Here is a 19,681-nt window from a genome sequence, read left to right as displayed (position 1 = left end):
ATCACATCTTTCCCATCTTAATCTGCGTGTATCCTTTCCCTTTCAGATCAAAGGGTCCTGGTCAAATAAGAGGGGCTCAGAGTTTGCCAATCCTTACAGCCATAAAAGTATCCTCACGAACTGCTGTGCAGTGCTGTGTGGACCGTTCCATCCCAGGTAAGAGCTTTTGACCTCCACCGCTTTGGGAAATGCACCCTGCTCTGTGAGAGGGGCCCCAAAAAGCACAGGTTTATTATGCTTCACAAGAGACTGTCAGCCAAACACATCTCCTCCCATGATGCTGAACATCCCCCTTCCATGAAGACGGGGAAACAATTTCCCAGTTTCTGCAAAGAAAAACTGGAGAAATGTAAAAGTAGATTTAACTGTTGCTTCTGTGTTTGAACTTGCTGAGTTCGGGTCACTTGTAGTTGTTTCGTGGAGCTTGCAGCTCAGGCATCCTGTGGCTTAATAAGGGGACAGTAACGGCACCAAAGGGCTTGCTGGCAGATGGTGAACACCAGTTGTGTCGGTACTTGCCAGCCCATACTTTTCCTCCTGTACTGCGAGGATGGAGCATCGGGCTGCAACTCTTGGCAAGCAGTCGGCAGGGATCTGCGCTAGGCAGTGTGGAGACCCTGGTCTTGAAGCAACACTCAGATTGCCTGAACTTCTCCATAGCATCCTACCAAATTCTCTTACCTGTGAGTTAACCAGAACGACTGTTAAAACAGAGCCAAAGGCAGGCAATTCCCTCCAAGTGTAATGAAATAAAGCTTTGGGCCTGGAGCACGGGCACCTCCAGGCTGCTTTTCCTTCGGTCCCATCAGCAGTGAAGAATTATCACCGCTTTGTCACAAGAGGGTGCAATTGGGCAGAGCTGGGCTGGAGTCCTCTTGCGCTTGGCTGCTGGGGTTGAGGACCTGCACTCTGGCTTGGAGCTCACAGCCTGTCTTAGGGCATGCAGGTCTCCTTAAGGCTATATTTTCTTTGCCGGGACCCAGTGTGGGTTTACACAGAGCATCCCGGGGTGCTGACTCACTGTAATGTAACAGCAGGGGAAGGTGTCTGAGGTTTCAAGCGAGGCCACATAGCTGGAGTCGGTGTGGTCTCCCTTCATGTCCTGCCCTGCTCTCTGAAGTACCCCGAGCTCTTGGTTGCTCCAGAGGTGCTGAAGTGCCACTGCTGCCATTCAGTGGTGATAAGTCTGCAGACTGAGAGAGCTGAGCTGTGTGGCAGGGGAGTAGCGTTTTACTCCAAGCCTTTTCTCGTTTATATTGTTTTCCTGGTGTAAAGTCCTTTCGCCGGTTCCCATTTGGGTTTGTGGTGACCCAAAGCTTTTACTGACTAAAGACCGTGTGGTGGCTTGTGTGATGCGTCTGCGGTTTGTCTAATGGACGGGGAGCTGTGTCGTCCAAACCGCTCCTGCCGATGCTTTGGTTAGCAGCTCCCACAAGGAGACCCATCTCCGAGCGGCTGCGGCCTGTGAGCTCCCATCGTTGCGACGGGGGCGTCTGGGTGTCGGGAGGGTTCTGGTTTTGTGGACAGAGTTGATTTAGCTGCCCAGGCCAGCTGAGACAGCAGCTTCTTAGCACGTTTGCTTGATACTGAATGGATCAAGACCTTCTGCTTTAAAACTCGGTGCTAGGATGGGGGCACTTGCTTGGGGTGGCTGAGCAAACCAAGATACTCTACTGAGTGCAGTCTGTTTTCTGCTCCTTCCCCTGGCTGCCCTCGTGAGACTGGGGGAAGGGAATTTCCACTACCGGACTTACCCCTTCTTCCCCTTGTCCAAGCTTGGAATACCCTGTTTTGCGCCAGGTATCTCTTTCTGTAGAAACTGGTTGATTTAGCTGGCATGTAGCTTATAGCCTTCCTTTCCTGCAAGCTGTAACTCCTCTTCCCTTGCACCCTTTCCCTTTTGTTTTCCAGTTTGATAGACAGAAGAGGATTTATCCAGCCAGACATCGGGACCCCGTCCAGTCCTAAGAACGAAATCCCTTCCTTTGGAGCCAAAACTGACACCAGCATGGTAGGAGGCATTGCCTAGTGGTGCTGTGACGTAGCCCGTTGTGCCTGCACCTAACTCCAGCCAGTACCTTCCCCTCCTACCATCTCCCCGGCCTCAGGCAGGACAGCCCTGTGACGCAGAGCTGCCAAAGACTCAGTTGAGCCATACGTTGCCTTTTTTTATTTATTTATTATTTTCGTTTATTTGTCTCACTGTGATGTGGCCTACCCGGACTTTCGACTGATAGAGCATAACAACATGCAAGACCCTCAGACTCGAGCGGAAAGCAGGGGGTCCTCACTGCACCTGGGAAGCAAATAGGTCTGGAGAGCCACCAGACCTCTGAGCCTGGAGCGTCTGCTCCAGAGAGTCGCTGTGTTTACTGCAAGGAGTAATGAGGTGGGCAAGGAGGGGAGGTGGGCGCTGGCAAACAGTTCGTGCTCTGAGCTGTGCTATCAAGCCTTGTCTTTTGGGCTGACGGAGGTGGAAGTTCCCTGGTGTTCCTGATACCTGCATGACTGCTGCCCCCTCCTCTGTGCCAATGCGGAGGGGTTCTGTGTCTTCATGGTTGGGTCCTCGGCCTGCTGCAGGAGCAGCTTTTTTTCCTGGAAGCTGCTGTGCCTTGATAAGTTGTGGCTGTTTTCCTGGGAGGGCTCCCTGGCTCCCAGCAGAAGCAGAAGCTGGCTGGATGTCCCAGCTGCTGCTTGATCCTGTTTACTGGCTGATGGCTGAGGGAGTGCTGAAGAGCTCTGAGAGCTTTGGCTCTTTCAGCCGGTAAGACCACGTTTTGCAGCGAGGACACGGGTTAGGAAGAACCTCATCTTCACGGGGAAAACGAAAAACAAACGTGCAGTGTTCTGCAGCTCTCACGGTGAGATGCTGCTTGGAAAGGGACAGTTGTAGGATTTGACCTCAGCTTGCCAGGAAAGCCTGGCTGGGTCCTGTCTGTAGGACACTTAAAGGCAATAGAAGAGTAGGTGAATTCCTGAGGGTCACATCCTTCCTAGCTGGAGTTACACAGGGGAAGCAGTGAGTGGGTGCTGGTCTCTGATAACCTCACGTTGAGCAGACTGGAGCAGGACTGTCCACAGCACCTCAGGAACGACTCCTGCGCGCGTCTCGGCATGCCGCGAGCAGCCCCCCGTGCCGCAGAGGCAGCCGGGAGTGCTGGGCCGGGCAGCCAGCTCTGCGGGTTACTAACACTGGAGTGTGCGTAGAGGAGAGTCACAGACCTTGTTAGCAATACTTGAATCGCGTTATTAAAAGCTGCTGGATATTTTTGCACAATTTGTAGGGTTTTTTCTATGTAGAACGTTTTATATTCCGTGTAGATAGTGCCGTGCATGTTAGCACCAGGGCAGAGGCTTGCAGTGTTTTGGGTCGAGCTCCCCGGTTAGGTGTCCGTGGGTCAGGCGCATAGTTTTCAACCTCGGGCAGAGTCAGCGCATCCGTGGGGGCAGCCTGTCCCCGCCGAGCTAGCCAGCGTTGTGCTTTCCGCGCTGTGAGTGACGGAGCGAGGCCGGCGGTGCCGCTTCGGGGTGCGCGGGGGGGACCGCAGGGCCCCTGTGCGGCGAGACCGCTGCTCGGTTCCCTTTGCTGCCTTCCCCACCTCTCTGGGGATGGGATGGGATGTGGAAAAGCAAGTTCCTGGGCTGCTTTTGCATTAAGAGTGGATTAACATTTTGCTTCTCGCACCTTGGAAAGGTTCCCCTTGCCTTATGTTCCCGGCTCGCCGCGCGGAGATGTTGGTGTTAGCTTGCCGTGACCGCTAGCTTTGCCGTCCCCTCTGCGAAGGGCCAGAGCTCGAGAGCTCACGTTGCCGCGAGAGGGCAGGGCGACCGCCGTGCCGTGCCGCCGTCCGCCTGCTTCCCTCCTGGGGGCCAGGCCAGAGTCGAACGGTTTCCACCGGCTGTTGGTCAGCTGCGGGCTGGAGCCTGCGCCGGGACCGCGGGTGGTGGTGCCACCCTGGGGCCTCTTTGGCCTGTCTCTGGCCGGGAAGCCGAGGTGAGAGCGCGGCAGCCGCTGAACTGCTACCGGATCCCGGCGGATGGCCCTCGCTGCTCGGGGAGCTCCCAGGGCTGCTCCGCTGGACCCAGCGAGCCCCGGCCCCCAGCTTTGTGCCATCTCCTGCCCCGGTCCACCGGCCAGGCCACCTTAGTGCGACAGCCTAAAAGCCCATCTTGCAGCTGGAGAGGAATTGAGCTGGCCACCGCGCCGGGATGTCCCTGCTTCTCCGGCCCTGATGGTCCCGAAGGGGTTTGTCCCCGTCTTCAAGGAGCCTCAGCGCTACCTTCTAGCGGCAGCGCGGGGATGGGACGGGGCGGGCGAGCCCAGCTGCGCGGAGAGGGGCTGGCGTGCGGGAGCGAGGAACCGAGACCGCCCGAGGCTGGGGAGAGCAACGTGGGGGGTGCTGCTGGGGGCCAAACGCCTTCCTGCTTTTATTTAAACCAGTTTCTTTTGTTACTCGACAATAAAATTATATTTTTAAAGAGTTAATTGCTTGGATTTTTTTTTTTATTTATTCCTTTAAGATGGAAGAGGGCAGGTGTCTGTTTTTGACATCCCTCTGTCAGGTGGAAGCTGGACTGTTAGTCACAGACCTCTCCTGGAAGCTCTTATAGCTTCCTGCAGGATGGGGCCACAGGGGACACTTAGCAGCAGAGCCCAGCAGCAATTTGTGGTGCTATGACTCTTGCAAGAGCCAAGAGCTTTTTTCTGGCCCATGTCTCCAGGCTGGATGGGGTTTCATCCTGCAGCTGCTGCCATTGACACAGCTCTGATTGCACCGTCCTGCAGAAGCCATCAGCTGAGCATCCTTCTCCCACCCTTCTCTCAGGCTCCTTGGTCCAGGGCCGCGCCAGGACTGGGGGTCTCCTGGTCTAACCCAGCCCGCTCTGTCTGCACTGGCAGACGTTGAGGCGCGTAATCTCTGGTGTCTTCCCAGGAGGATGCCTGCCAGGACTTTGCCATTTCCTGCACAGCCTGATGGGATACACCCCCTCCTCGGATGGGAGCCCGGCTCTCTGAGGGTCAGCCGGTAAGACAGCGCTGCTTCTCCTCCCCCAGTCATCCGCTCCACCGACCCATCTCATCTCCGCTGCATGACCAGCTCCGTCCAGAGTCCGTCCCCCATCAGCTGTGTAGACATCTGTGTGTGCCAGCGTCCCACTGGCGCGGGGGCCCTGAGCCCCGCTTGCCGTCTCGGTGCGGGGCCGGGTGCTGGGAGGGCTGCGGCAGCCTTGGAGGGGAGAAGGGGAGGTTTCTTCCAGCTTCGTGCTGGGAGCTGCCTGGGATGGAGCGAGGGGCTTGTGTGCGCGGCGGTGTTTGGAGAAGGAGGCAGCTGCGATCAGCCTGGGCGAAGCCGCGGGGCTCAGGGCAGAGCTTCGTTGAGTGCAACATCATGAGCTCGTGTCAGCTAGAACCGGGCTGCCGGAGCTGCTCTCCTGCCCGGCGGATGGAGCTTCATCCCATCGCTGCCGCCCCGGCGTGGTCTGTGGAGCAGGTTGGATGTCTGGACCTCGACGCCAGCTCCTGCGCGGAGCTGCCGCAGCCACTGTCAGACCTCTGTGCTGCTACCACGACGCTCGTTCGGTTGCACGCTGTTCTCTCCTCCAGCCAGCCTGGATGCTCCTCCTCGCTCTGCCGCCCGTTCCCTGCTTCTCCTCGCGGTGTTCCTGGTACTAATCCTCTCTTTCTCTTCCCCCTTCCCGTGCGCTGTGGCAATCCAGTATGTTCAGGGCGCTGAAGAGCTCTTGCGGACTGCAGCCCTCCGCCTCTCTCGGAGCGCCCCGAGGGAAGCCGAGACGCCCCGGACAATCCCCGGAACGACAGCCATCGCCACCACCACGTGTGCCTCCGCTCGCCGGGGCCGCCGCCCGCCTCCCGCCACCCCACGGGCCCGCGCGGCCGTCCCACGGGTTCGAAGCCTGAAGCCATACCGCCAGCCCCCCCGAGAGCAATAACCGGGGCTCCTGCAGCCGGAGGGACGTGGGCGCCGGGGCCGCGGGGGCTCCTGCGACAGCCGTACGCCGCAGGGAGTAGAAGGCGGTTCTACCCTCGCGAAGGTAGTTAGCGCGTGTTGAGACTTTACCCTTCAAAGCACTTTCCGGCGAGCTCCGTGTTTTGTTTTGTCTTAGCGCAGCTCTAGTTTTAGGGGAAAGGGGCTCGAGCCCCGCAGCAGCTTGGCTCGGTGTCTCAGCGTCGTCTCGCCCCTCGACGCTCTGCGGTCGGGTTTCTGGAAGGACACAGCGGTTCTCCAGCTGCAGCACAGCTGGACTTCACCCCCCAGCCAAGCTTAGAGCCCGCTCGGATTTGCAATCTATTTTTGCCTTTTACTTTTGTATCAAAAATAAAGTTTCTCCTATTTCCTGTACGTGAGCATCTGGCTGCTGCTTTGCCGGCGCCGGGGCGTTGCTGCCGGCGGCTGGTGCCTGTGCGCACTCGCCCCGCGCTGGGCGCGGGACCGGGAGCCACGAGCTCCCCAAACGCGGCGCTCGGAGGTGCTTTCTGGGCCGAACTCGGCACGCTGCAGCCAGGGGGGCCCTGCAGCCTTGGCCTCGGCGGGACTCGCAGCCCCCGGGGCTCTTCCCTCCGCCGGCCCCTTATTGCCGCGAAACCGGTAGAGCAGAATTTTTCGCAGCCTCTCAGCCGACTTCAGCCCAATCTGGCAGCGGTTCAGCCCCTGCGGGCAGGGGCTCGGAGAGGCACCTGAGCTGCTGCCGAGCGCCCGAATTGCACCTGGGAATCGCTGCCTGCATTTCTGCACGGGGGAGATGGGCGCTTCGGTGGGGTGGGCTCGGCACCCGGCCTCCCGCCCCGGCGCAGGCGTCACTGCCGGTCTCCCGGCGTGTCTACGGCTCCCGCGGCCCCGAGCGAGACACGCGCTCCCCTAAACCCGCTTCCGAAAGCTCCTCGGCGGGGTTTAGCCCCGTGCGATGGACTCCCACGGCGGATTAGGCTAATCTGGGGCAGGAGCCCTAATTGCCGCCGAGGCAGCGCACGTGGCTCCCGGGGCCAGCGGCGCGGGAAGGAAGGGCCGCGGGAAAGCCGGCACCCCGCAGCCGTCGGAGCGGCCTCGGCCAAGCCGCCCCCTCCGGGTGCCCGGAGCCTCCTCCGCCCGGAGGGGTCCCGCATCCCGCGGGAAGGGCAGGGTGGGAAGGGAGCCGGCGGGCTCGGTGCGCGTCCGGCCCCGCTGCAGCCGGGGCGGCGCTGGGGGAGACGTTCGCAGCGATGAGTCAAGCGACGAGTGACGCCGATCAAAATCCCTCGCCTTGGCCCGGCGCCCGCCCCACCCTGCCCTTCCCGCACGGCTCCCGCACGGCCGATAGCGCCGGGGATGAAAGCAGGCTTGGCCCCCGCGCAGCGTCGTGCCGGCAGCGGCGAGGAGCCGCCGGCGCCCGGCGTGTGCCGACAGGCTTAAGCAGCTCCCGAGCGAAACTGCAGTGTAACACGAAGCGCAGATCCTAATCTGGGCTGCGCGTTTCCAGGGGCGGCCGAGCACCTCCAGCACGTCGCTTTTTTTTTTTTCTTCTTTTTTAAAGGAAAAAAAAGAGCAAACACACTCTTTCGTGGCGTTTTGCAGCGCTCCGAAAAGTCCCTGGCGAGCCGATGGGAGCGATGGCAGTGCCATGGGAATTGCAGCCCCGAAATGCCCCAAGCAGCCCCCGAAAGCGCCGCTGGAGCCCGGCACGCTTCGCCCTGCCGCGGTTTTTGGCCAGGGCCGTCCTGGAGGAAAGGAGCCGCTTTCGCCTTTAATTCGGGGGGGTCGGGAACAGCTCGGCCCCGGGACGGAGGCTTGGGTCGGCAGCCGGGCTCCGTTTCCCACCCGTGGGAATAAATACCTGCCCCGCCAGCCGCGGGAATTTGCAGCCAGTTAAGCACCAGAACAAACCGGCACCGATACACTTGGGGTATTTTTGGCCGGGGGGGGGCAAAAAAAACCCATTCCAGCGCCCAGCAGCCCCCCCCGTGCCGGGTTTCTCGCGGCGGGTGGGAGCAGCGAGCCGAGGGCACCCTGCACTCCCGCAACGGCTCCCGTTTGCACCGTTTCACCCCTTTTTCTCCCCCTCCCCATCCCCAGGGCAGGGCAGGGCGCGGGGGCCCCCCCGGCTCGCCCCTCGCCCGGCGCCCTTTTTGCCCGCCGGGGCGATGAATCAGGGCCCGTTGCCTTTTAAGGCCGGGCGGCCGGGGGGGGACGGCGGCTGCGCGCGGCGGCCTCGTGGCTCCTCCCGCTCTCGCTCCGGGCTCCGACGCCCGGCCAAAAGCGGATCCCGGCGGCGGCGCTCGGCAGAGGCTCCCACGGCTCCCCGAGGCTCCTCGCCGCTCCGTGTCCCCCCCGCGCCGCCGCCCGCCCGCGTGTCCCCAGCCATGGCCAGGAACCACCAGGTGCAGAAAGCCAAGCTGGCCGAGCAGGCCGAGCGCTACGAGGACATGGCGGACTTCATGAAGGCCGTGGTGGAGCACGGGGACGAGCTCTCCAACGAGGAGCGCAACCTGCTCTCCGTCGCCTACAAGAACGTGGTGGGCTGCCAGCGCTCCGCCTGGAGGGTCATCTCCAGCATCGAGCACAAGACCGAGGAGGGCGACGACAAGGCGCAGCTGGTGAACGAGTACCGGGAGAAGGTGGAAGGGGAGCTGAAGAACGTCTGCAACGTCGTCCTGGGCCTGCTGGACAAGTTTCTCATCAAGAAGGCCGGCGACGCGGAGAGCAAGGTCTTCTACCTGAAGATGAAGGGCGACTACTTCCGATACCTGGCCGAGGTGGCCACCGGGGACGACCGCAAGGAGACCATAGACAGCGCCCAGAAAGCCTACCAGGAGGCCATGGACATCAGCAAAAAGGAGATGCAGCCCACGAACCCCATCCGCCTGGGGCTGGCGCTCAACTTCTCCGTCTTCCACTACGAGATCGCCAACGCCCCCGAGCAGGCCATCTCGCTGGCCAAGACCACCTTCGACGAGGCCATGGGGGACCTGCACACGCTCAGCGAAGACTCCTACAAGGACAGCACCCTCATCATGCAGCTGCTCAGGGACAACCTCACGCTATGGACAGCCGAGTGCGCGGGCGAAGACGGCGGCGAGGCCGGTGAAGAGCCCAAGAACTGACCTGCCGCCGCGCAGCCGCGGCCCGGCTCCCGCCTCCTCCCTCCCCGCCGGTCCTCCGGCTCCTAAATTTTTTTTTTTTTTAATTTTTTTTTTTTTTTGGGCAGGCGCCCCGGCTCCCTGCCGCTCCGCCTGCCCCCCCGGGAGCAGTTTGGGGGGGGGGGGGTCCCCGGTGCCGGCTCCAGCATCCCCCCACCGGCACCTTGTCCGGGGCGGGATGCCCGTGTCCCCCCTCGCCGAGGGGCCGGCTCCCCGGAGGGAACATTTCGGAGCCGGGGAAGGGGGGGGGCCGGGGGCTCCAGGGCGGCGCGGTGCTTCGCTTGCTGGGGTGCCTTGCTCTGCGGGAGGAGGTGTCGGGCCGGCGCCGGGACGAGCGGGTGGCCGAAGCCGCTGTGCGTCTCCAATAAAACTTCTCGTGCACGTCTGCCTCTGTGCTCTGTGCCCCCCCCCCCCCCGGGACCCCCAGGACCAGGAGGAGGAGGAGGAGGAGGAGGAGGAGGAGGAAGGACGTGTGGGAGCGGGGGCAGTGGGCTTCCCGGTGGTGGTGATGGTGGTGGGGGGGACAGAGCTGATCCAGCCCCGAGTGGGCTGCAGTGATTTCCCGCGTCCCACCGAGGGGCTTTTCCCAGGGACCCTGTCCCGTTTTCCCAGCGCAGTGCTTGGAGCCGGTGGGGTGGGTGGGCTTGGTGTTTGGTGGGGGGGAATGTGGCCCCCAGCCCCCTCCTGTGTGCAGGGTGCCGCTCCCCCAGCAGCGCAGGTCCCGACACGAAAAATAATGAGGCGGCAAAGGGAGTCACGGCACCGCGGGCGAGGGATGAGCTCACCGGATGGCGCGCGGCAGGGCTGGGCCTGGCTGGGGGGGTTGGGGGGGGGCAGCCACCCTGTGACTCAGCCGGCAGCGCCCCGCTCTGCCGAGCCCCCGGCCGGAGCAGGGATCCATCGCTGGGGAAACTGAGGCACGGCTGGGGCAGTGACCTGCACCCTCCCTGCGATGGCATGGCTGGTGCTGGGGTGCAAAATTGCCCCCTCCGGGGACGTTCGGGGCAGGGGGCCAGGCTGCACCCCGGGAGCTGTAATGACGTTTGCAAGTGCTCTGCAGAGCCCGGCTGCCTGGGAACCCGCTCGCTGCTGTAACGTGGTGGGAGGCCGAGCTGCGCGGACCTGAACCCATTTGCCCAGGACGTGTCACCCCCCCCCCCCCAACCACCCAGGACATTAACCCCAGAGACCCCCCCCCCCAAGCCCCTCTGCTGGGACCCTTTTAGGAGCCAGGCTGCAAACCCGGGGGCCACCTTCACATGGCCCTGGCCAGGCAGGTCCCAGCTCGGAGGAGCCGAGTGGCTCCTGGGGGAGGCTGGCAAGGGGCACCGAGCCCCCCCAGCCTCGGGTTGGGTTGAGGGTGGGGGGGGGACCAGGGGCAGCCTTGCAATTAGCCAAACAGCGCCAGCATATGGGAATAACGAGCCAAAGGCTCTTGCTGGCCCGTGACGTGGGATTAAACCGGCGCGGGGTGCGAGGCCTGGAGGAGAGGGGGCTAATGGGGTGGAGGCAGGGGGAATTCGGTGCTTTCCACGCATGGCCAGGAGGCTGCATTGCCCCGTGCTCACAGCGGCTCTGCAATCCCGGCAGGATGCCGGGGCTCCCGCCAGCCACCGAGGAGTTAACCAGGCGGCTGTGCGGCACCAGCAGCCCCATTTCGACAGCGCCCCAAGTTGCAGGGCGGCGTGGGCGGCGATGCGCCCCGGCCCCCGAGCCGGTCCGGCAGCTTTTTGGGGCCGGGAGGGGAGCCCAGGCCCCGCGACGCCTCCCGCGCATGGGCTGTGCCGCATGGGACGCTCCCGGGGCCGGCGCAGGCAGCTCAGGGATGCTCTTGGCATCCCAGGAATCGGTGCCCAGCATGGCGGCGAACTGCACAGATATTTGATGGCCCCCTCTCGCTAATGCAGCCCAATGCAATGCTGGGTGTCACCTGCGTGTCCCCAGGGGCTTTTGATGCCTTTGGGGCAAGCACCAGCCCCTGGCAGCAACGATGGGGAAAATTGCAGCTCTGTCCTGCCTTTCCAGGCTGGGGGGGTTTGGGGACCCCCCCCCCCCCCCCCCCCAAATCTCTGAGCATGGGGAGTGACCAAAATGCTCTCTGAGCCGGGGCTGCGCAGAGCCCCTCTGTGCAAAAACGCTGAATTCTGCAAGTCCTCAGCATGTCTCGGCCGGGCCAAGGCAGAGCTTTACTGAGCTCAGCGGTTCGTAGCCACCTTTGGTTTTCGCTTTCTCCAGCCCTGGCACAGCACCGCAGGGCTGGGGCGGCAGATCCGGCCCGGGTATTAAAATAAAAGAGCCCAGCTGCCACAAATGCTTTTTCGTAACTCCGATCTGACCCGCCAATACCCTTTTAAGCCTCCAAATCTCTCAAAGCCATAAAAATCAGCCATAAAATTCTCATTTTATAATCACTTCTTCCATCCCTTTACAGCAGCCAGGGGCTCAGAGACAAATGGGACAGACGTGCACAGGGCTGAAATGCAAGGGGGGCGTTTCAGCTCCGAGGTTTAGACCAGCTTTCAGACTTTCAGCCTGAGATAGCACTGAAATGCAGCTGCTGCGACCAGGAATACTCAGGAAAGTCCCTGTGTTTTTAGGAAAGGAGCTTAGGAACCGACCACAGAGAGCAGACAGAATTTGACTCTTGTATTTGAAATGTCTGCGTAGTCTTTTATCAAGCCTGGTCTGGTTGAAGTACAAGTGTACGTATGTGTGCGTATGCATGGCAGCGTGTGTCTTCTCACTCCTTCTCCCACTGACCACCTGCTTGTCTGAATTTCCCTAAGTGTGGTCACAAAGCTGTGAAATACAAGAAAACTTGGTTTTAATTCTGTGCCGAGCTGCAGTCACGGCCCCCTCGCGCCAGGCAAGACCCCACTCGCGGTCACACTACCAGCGACCTGCGATCGCCCTGCTAAGGGCTAAACTAAAGTTCTTGCAGACTTCTGCAAGCAGCAGAATCTCAGGGAAAAAGAGATGCAGAGGGGGCCGAGCACAGAGCTGGGAGCCAGGATTCTCCGCTCGCATCCAACGCTGCCGTGCAAGCTGCTGGGAGATGCTCAGAGGGTGCTCGGCAGGGAGACCTCGCTCCACATCACCCAAACCACCCCGATTTACAAGAACCACCCCAGTTTACAGTGCTGACTGTCCCGAGCGGCTGCCTGCGGGGGGGATGCAGAGTGGGTGGCACGTGAGGTCTGGGAGCAGCTGCCATCGCTGCCAGAAGGTGCAGCCAGCCGGCAAGAGGGAATTACACGGGGAGCGGGGAAAGTCCCAGGACTCGGGATCTGAAGAAGCTGCTGTTAAAAGGAAGCCCAGAAAAAAGAAGGTGGATGAGGGCAGGCAACCCAGCAGCTGGGGAAGGGCCTTCATGCAAACGATGTGCTCCAACCTCCGGCTGAGTCACACAGGGTCTTTCTTAATCAAAAGCCTACAAAAGCCGAGTTGGCAGTTTGCGCGTCGCTGTCAGCTCGCTGTGCGCACACCAAACGCCAGCGTCCAGCCCCTGGATAAGAGTGCACGGGAACCGACCTGTTTTCGCATCCCACACTCGCTCTTCCCCACTCCCTCCAGCAACCACTTTGTCTGTTCTCAGGTAGATCATAGAGAAACACAACGTCGCAAGCACGGGCCATTCCTGCAAAGTACACAACACGAGCTGCTGTGAAGTTCCCACCACAGGCTTTTTAGCCCCAGGCTTTGTAGCACTCTTAGTTTTATTTATTCAGGTTCAGCAAACTCACCAGATGAAAGCAAGATGGAGAAGTGTTTTATTAAGAAAGAGTCCATCATTATTAAAAAAAAGAAAAACAACCATCCTTCTGTCCTCCTTGAGAGAGACTGGAGGCTTCTTAGCCTGGATGCTCCTCTCAGTATGAGGACCATGCTGGCTCCTCCTGTGCAGTAAACCAAGAAGTTCTGTTACAAGTCTCACCATAGAAGAGACAGCTCAAACTGATTTTCCTCTCTCTGGATCTACCTTGGTCACGATGGGGAGGAGGAGACTTGGCAAAAGTCTGTCTCCTCTATCTTGCTTCTCTTCTCTTGCTAACCATGCCTGAACTTGGCTAAATCTCTCTTGTTCCTAAGGAAAGACCTGACTTGCCTCGCGCTCAGCCATGGTGTGTCTGTGTCGCTCTGTGCTTTGGGGCGGAAGCACTAGAGGTCGAACCCTTACTGAAAGGGAGTCCAGCTGCTGCCGGGAAAGGCTTTCACTTGGCCTGAGTCACACGACACAGAGAATCCCTTCAACTCCTGGTAGGAAAAGGAGAGATGTTAAACCAGCGAGCAGCTGTGGGAGAGGCAGGTGCGCTACATATCCATCACTTCTTCTTCCACGGCCTTGTCCTGAGACTGCACATACTTCTCCTGCACTGCAAGTGTGCTGATAAATCGCAAATCAAGGAAAACAAGACAGCAAGGGCTGGGCTCAAAGCACTCCTTTCTGCAAGGAGTTCTAACGTTCTCAGCCAGGAACCGACCTCAACATCAGCCTAAAGGCTGGCAGGAAGACAGCAGCACTGGTAACAACATGCATCAGCAGAGTTATTTCTGGCTCTGGCTGATCACAAACCTGACAACTAAAGGGGAATCAATTATATGGTTTGGACAAAGTGGAATGAAACAGTCCAAGTGAGCATGAATAAGAGGGAAGTTGTGGATTCCTCCCACATTTGTCAATTAGCAACAAATGTGGTGGCTTTGGTGTGAACAACTGTCTGCTAAGATCTGGGCTGAGCCCTACCAACCTGTTGCATGCATATCACCAAAGAGCATCACATGTTATTAATAACCCGAGCCTGCAAACTGCCAGGGCCATATCCAGCCCCCTTCCCCCAACCCATGAAAGAGAGATCGAAACTCAAAGCAGCGGAGGATCGGTGGAGAAGGATACGAAGTAAAGTGGAAATCAGCTCCCACTGCTGCTGACATCAGAGCTTCAAGGCTCCTGTGCTCCTGGTCTCCGAAGGAATAGCCGTTGGCTTTGTCCACTGCCTGCATCACCTGCCGCATGCTCTCCTTATCCTGAAAGTAAAGGTGGTGACGCACAGGGAGACTGATCCTTCCCCGGAGGCAAGAGCTAACGCTATTTGCAGGAGAGTGGGCCAACGAGCGTAAGGTCGAGAAGCAAAAGGGACTGAACTGCAGACTGGGCCTCACCACAGATTTTCTCTGAGGCACTGAATACACGAGGTGCTGACATCCTCTGCCCTCTCACCTCCTTCTACCTCCCTCTGCTGCCACTTCAGCAACAAAATTAACATCTTAGCCCTTCCTCACAAATGTATTCCTCCCATCTTCTAATTATCTTGTGCTCCCTAATTTAACAATGTTTCAGGTAATACTTTGCCCAGAATTGAATTGCAGGTACAGAGGAGACATCCACCCCAGGACACAGGCATACGTAGACCCAATCTCATTAGCTTTTTCTTTTCCTTCGGTTGTCACAAACCATTTACAAGCCTGGGTGCCTTTCACTGTCCTTCTCCACCCCTGTGTCTCCTAATATTAAAGCTTTCCATCCCTCATGGCTCTGTTTCTTACAGCCAGGATTTTGGGGGCAGAGGCACTGAGGGATTTTGGTGCATGACCTTGAAGGTGCACCCTTTCTCCTGCCTGTCGGAAGCCCAGACATAACCTAGCTGCTACCAAACGTGCTGGTACACGTCCAACGCTCCCTGTTCTCTCTGCCCCACTCCCCCCGCTGCATCACCTGGACGTTGAGCGGAACGAAGGACACCAGGCTGTAGTCTTCAATCACCTCTACCAGCTTCTCATTGAGGCGGCGGTAATTTTTAAAGAAGGGGTCAGAAGCTAAATGGTCAACCAAGTAGGAGAGGTCCAGGACTTCGGTGTAATAATCCAGGTTGAAGGCTGCAAGGAAACACCAGCGAAGGACCTTTCAGCACCTGCCCCCAGAGCGCAGCACCTCCAGAGCACGATTCAGGTCTCACATGGGCTAAACACACCCCAGAGGTGCCCATCTTTCTGCATGCACTAAAGCTTAGCATAACTGTGCTCCTAACTTATGGTTAGGTGGGCCAGGGCCTTCCCCACTGAGAGGCAGCACAAAGCCCTTCCAGGCTCTTCAGCAGGCGGGTTTCGGCAATGGGGATTCTCCCACAGCAACATGCACCTGAAAAAGTGCAAATTGCTGCTTTGCCTTGCACACTCCTGCCAAATTTGGCTCACTTAGTTTAAATTAATATCAAATACGGATGTTAAGGGGATCAAAAGCAGACAAGAACTGCACCGGGGAGACTCAGTTACCCGAGCAGCACTGAGGCTGGGCAAAATGAGAGAGCAGCAGCTGGTGACTGTGGGGAAAAGCAGACCACGACACGCGCTGGTCTGATGTGCTCCCACTGGACCCTTTCTCAGCGCTGTTTCTCCTGCTTCCTGAGCAAGTACCTCTGAAGGCACTTTGCAGACTTTGGGGCTTCCCCAGCCAGAAGGTGCCACCAAGAACCCAGCAAGATTTATACCCATTCCCCGACCATCTCCCAGCAACACGCACCAGCGCAATGCTGCAGCCGAGTAGCTAATCTGCATGTGACCCAGCCCAACTCCACATCTCCCTCCGGCAAAGGCTCTTACCCAGCTTGCCATACTGTTCAATCAGGTCCATCTTGGAGAGGACATTAACGTGGGGCAGTTCCACGTGCAGCATGGTGGAGAGCGAGGTGCAGAGGACAGAGATGAACTTGCCAGGATCTGTGCAGTAGTGAGAATCCACCAAGTGAACTGCAGCCAGCTGGAGAGCAGAGGCACAAGGGGAGAGCACACGGTCAGACACAGTGAACAGTCCCTCCACTCACTTTTGGGACAATCTAAGAAGTGGCTACAGGACAATCTGTCCAGACCCAATTATAACCACACAGGTTCCCACAGAATGAAAGTTACCACATAACTTCTAGCTTGTGTATAGGAAACATCTTCATATAAATACATGCTTGTACATACATATATACACATATATGTATATATATGCGTGCATATATATATATATACACATTTACACACACGGACCATCCAGGGGATTCAGGGTCAAGGGTGCTGACAAACAGAAAGGCCCGTGAAAAGACTTATACAGGAGTTAAGCTCCACCAGCAGTACTGAAAGACGCTTCAACTTGCTACTACTCTCCCATTCCTCAGGACTTCTTTCTTTTGCAGATGAAGCAAGGAAACATGCTTGTCTGAACTCTGCAGGTTTCTGGGGGTGGGAGTCGGGGTTAACTCTCATTTCGAATCACAGGACTGCCGTGAGATTTCCACCTTCCCCACAGCAACGTTCATGCACGGTGTACACTCAGTAGCAGTAACTGCAGTGCACCATGCTCTGCTGGGAGAAAATCGTCATGTGGTTTGAAATAATAATTAATAATTAAATTAATGAGCAGTTTGATTCCCTGTGTTTCATGCAGCTGTAACAATGTGGTCTAAGATCTCTGTTGAGTTACTGCCTGTTACACAATGTCACTCAAACTCAGGGAATGTCACTCAAACTCAGGGCTCTACAGTCGAGTGTGACTGAGTCACAGCTACGCTTCTGCAGCAGAAAAAGCAAGTTTAAAGCTCACAGGCAGCACTTTAAAGCTCACTGTAAGCATCAGAAAGCAGTGTAACTAATTTTTTTTAGCAACTGGAATTTCATGTACATTCATTTGAATAAAAACCAATTCCAATGTGCAGATTCCCAGTGACATTCTCAAGCAAATGAACCTGCCTTTCTTGCTCACACCATACATGGTTTGCACATTCATGGTTTGGCCCAAATGCAAAACAGATGCAACGTAGGCAAGTTAGCTTGGTTATGGGACTCTTCTCACCTGCATTTCCTAATTTGCATCTTCTGTTGTGCAAGAAAGCACACGGCACGTATTACAACGTGCACAGCGATTCGGGTTGGCTGCAGGAGTGGCAGGTAGGGCCTGAGACGACGCCTGATTTTCTCACAGTGCAGTGCCAAGGATCCCACTTCCCCAGCACATGCATCTACCTCCCTGCTCCAAAATACAGCCCCACCTCAGATAAAACACATGAGCTCTGAGGACAGGACCTGCGAGCAAAGCGAGAGTCTGGGAGGAAAGAAACCATGTTTCTACCCCTAACAATGCTACTGCCAAAGTCCTGAACAAGTCAGTTTTTCGCATAAAACAGGAAAAACTCCTCTTCTTCCCTGATAAACCCCTTCAACAGGAAAGGACGAAAGGTTAGTAAAGAAAACAGTCAATATTACCCACATCCACAACCTAAAAGTCCAATCACATGGTACAAAACTCCTGAGCCCTTTGCATGAGCACACAGGGGTCCAGGTGGTGATCCCTGCTCCCTGCAAAGGCCCAAACCTACCCTGAAGTTCCACTTGGCCAACTGTGCGAAGACGTTCTTCAGGGCACTGTGGTGGGTGTAGAGCTCCACCTGCCCCGGACAGTCAAACAGGTAGTAGTGACCCCTGAAGGCGGCCAGCTTCTCCTGAAGCCAGTCGAAGTTGGCCTCCAGGTACTCCATGCAGTAGATCAACCCGCCGTTGGGCCCCAGCTTCAAACTCTCCATCACGTCGGGCAGGGTGATGAGCTCGGAAATATCCACGGCGCATTGGTAGGGCGTCGCCTCGTTGGCGGGGTCCAGGTTCACCACGACCACCCGGCGCCCGATCCTGGCCAGGAACTCCTGCATGCCGTGGCAGTAGGTCGTCTTCCCCGAGCCCGGCGGCCCAATCACCACCTGCCCGAAGGCCAGGGAGGCCCCTTTGCTGCTTTCAGACATGTTGGCTCATTTTCTCCTTCTCCTATTAACTGCAAAAGGAGCAGCTCAGATTTACCGTTTTATCGGCGTTTACGAGAAGGTGACCTGTTGGGCCCCGAGCTCAGCACGGGGTCTGCACCCGGGAGCAGGCGGAGGGGCAGAGAAGGTGCCACCGCGTGACTGCAGCCTCCTGCATGGCAGAGCCCCGTGTCATGGCCGGGACGTTATCCCGCGTCCCCCGTGACCCCCATGATCCTGCCCGGCCTCTCCAGCAATGCCACCGCAGCCAAACACAGGTGCAAAACCACGACAAGACCCACGGGGCGATGCCTGGGGGCCGCGGGCTGCTGCTCCTGCCCGTGTTTTGCCCTGGCCAACATGACAACCCCCACGTGTCCCTTCCCTGGCCCCAGCACATCCCCAGGCTGCTCTCCCCTTTCCCACCATGTCCCCAGGCCGTTCCTGTGTCCCCCATGTCCTCCCTCCACGTCCCCGCTTCTTCTCCATGTCCCCCCCCACGTCCCCTCTTCTCCATGTCCCCCCCCACATCCCCCCTTCTTCTCCATGTTCCCCCCACGTCGCCTCTTCTCCATGCCCCCATGTCCCTTGTCCCCCGATGTCCCTTCTCCACCCCCATCCCCTCCCTTCCTCCACGTCCCCACCTCCCCCCAAGCCCCCGCTGCCCGCTGCCCCCCACCCGCCCCCGGGAGGCCGCTCCCCGCTGCTCACCCCCCGCCGGCGCCCCGGGCCCGCTGTCGCAGCCGCGCCGGTGCCCCCGGCTCCGGGTCCGGGCGGCCCCGCGGGCGCTGCGCTCCGCGTTCCGGCCTGCCAGAGGCCGCCGCCACCGCCACCGCGGCGCCCCCTGGCGGCCGGCGGGACGCGCCGCCGCGGGACCCCTTCACACAGGGGTCTGTCACAGCACGGCTGGATAGAGTGGCTCAGCCACGCTTCCCCTCACCAGAGGGGTTCCAGCAGGGGAAAAACCCCACACAGGGGACTTTTGTTATAGATCTGTTTCTTCCCAAAATATTAGAGCAGCAGAAGCAGGCTGCAAGTGACAGGACCAGTCCAAAGGCTCTGCAACAGCAACCCAGGCCCAGATTTCAGTACCGACCAAGATAAACCCACCAGGGGTTGGGATTAGAAGCAGGCAGCCCCAGGGAGAGCACGGCGAGGAACACAGGGTATTCCACAGCAAGAGTCATAACCTCCCCTCTGAAAGAGGCCTCAGCTTGCAAGAGCAGCAGCTGCCTTGCTGCCAAGGCCAAGTCCTCCTGGCTGCTGACCTGCAACTGAGTTCAGGCCTTGCAAAGAAAAGGGAAACTGCTCTCTGTGTCACTCCCAACACAGCTAGAGTCTTAATGAAGGAGTCTGGGGCGTCTGGCCAGTCTAACGTGGCCAAGCCACAGCCTGCAGGCAGAAAGGATGCTAATGCATGTCTAACACTGCAGTACAGGGTCACAAGAATGAAGACTCTCACCAGAGGAGAGACTGGGGACTCTGCAGCCTGGGAAAGACTGCCTGCGTCAGGGAAACGGGCAGAACGTGGCTCTGCATGTCCGACAGCCATGGGAGGAAGCACTGCTACGCCCAACCGCAGGGAGACGCCTCCCACAGAACGCCTCCAAAGGCTGCCAGGACGTGTCTTTCATCCAGGCGAGTTTCTCCCGGGACTGCAGGATCGTCACACCCAGGCAACGTGAGGCTGTGGGCCAGCAACACGTTTTCTACAGGACAGTTACTGTGCCATGTCTGGCCTTGCCTGTACTTGTCCTCCCCTGGGTCTCAGGCAGCCATG

The 19,681-nt window shown here is 58.6% G+C and overlaps 3 protein-coding genes across 6 annotated transcripts in view; 2 read left to right on the top strand and 1 right to left on the bottom strand.

The window, feature by feature from the left end:
• PIGV (phosphatidylinositol glycan anchor biosynthesis class V) overlaps positions 1–5,855 on the top strand; it is a 29,394-nt gene extending 23,539 nt beyond the window's left edge. For 2 of the 3 annotated variants that reach the window (XR_010392669.1, XR_010392670.1), the window contains 4 exons: positions 47–156; positions 1,912–2,011; positions 4,935–5,027; positions 5,719–5,855. Coding sequence is in view for 1 of the 3 variants with exons in the window: in XM_064525032.1 (XP_064381102.1) it covers positions 47–156; positions 1,912–2,011; positions 4,935–4,976 (252 nt within the window). In the remaining 2 variants the exon portion in view is untranslated. Of the gene's footprint in view, positions 1–46; positions 157–1,911; positions 2,012–4,934; positions 5,163–5,718 lie in introns of those variants that run through there. The other variant, XM_064525032.1, reaches the window with a different exon arrangement.
• A 2,393-nt stretch (positions 5,856–8,248) lies between these two features.
• SFN (stratifin) lies at positions 8,249–9,514 on the top strand. Its single transcript, XM_026098232.2, has one exon. The coding sequence runs from the start codon at positions 8,357–8,359 to the stop codon at positions 9,095–9,097; it is 741 nt and encodes a 246-aa protein (XP_025954017.1). The 5' UTR covers positions 8,249–8,356; the 3' UTR covers positions 9,098–9,514.
• A 3,366-nt stretch (positions 9,515–12,880) lies between these two features.
• On the bottom strand, positions 12,881–18,737 carry GPN2 (GPN-loop GTPase 2). Of its 2 annotated transcripts, none has more exons than XM_064525019.1 (6): positions 18,613–18,737; positions 17,488–17,933; positions 15,731–15,887; positions 14,847–15,007; positions 14,028–14,158; positions 12,881–13,517 (listed from the first exon to the last, which is right to left on the bottom strand). In XM_064525019.1, the coding sequence occupies exons 2-6, from the start codon at positions 17,902–17,904 to the stop codon at positions 13,445–13,447; spliced, it is 939 nt and encodes a 312-aa protein (XP_064381089.1). In that variant the 5' UTR covers positions 17,905–17,933; positions 18,613–18,737; the 3' UTR covers positions 12,881–13,444. The 2 variants fall into 2 exon arrangements, with proteins under 2 accessions (XP_064381089.1, XP_064381090.1); XM_064525020.1 differs by having other exon boundaries at positions 17,488–17,926; positions 18,613–18,710.
• Between the last annotated feature and the right edge of the window lie 944 nt (positions 18,738–19,681).

Source organism: Dromaius novaehollandiae, chromosome 23 (genome assembly GCF_036370855.1).
Source record: "Dromaius novaehollandiae isolate bDroNov1 chromosome 23, bDroNov1.hap1, whole genome shotgun sequence".
Taxonomy (NCBI): Eukaryota; Metazoa; Chordata; class Aves; order Casuariiformes; family Dromaiidae; genus Dromaius; species Dromaius novaehollandiae.
Note: the sequence above shows the minus strand (reverse complement) of the source record. Positions and strands in the feature narration are given on the sequence as shown.

Coding starts and splice junctions, on each gene's coding strand:
- SFN (XM_026098232.2), top strand. CDS start 8,357: ATGGCCAGGAACCACCAGGTGCAGAAAGCCAAGCTGGCCGAGCAGGCC.
- GPN2 (XM_064525019.1), bottom strand. CDS start 17,904: ATGTCTGAAAGCAGCAAAGGGGCCTCCCTGGCCTTCGGGCAGGTGGTG. Junction 14,159..14,846: donor TCGTTCCGCTCAACGTCCAG/GTGATGCAGCGG, acceptor CTTTACTTTCAG/GATAAGGAGAGCATGCGGCA. Junction 13,518..14,027: donor GCTGATTTCCACTTTACTTC/GTATCCTTCTCC, acceptor GCGATTTATCAG/CACACTTGCAGTGCAGGAGA.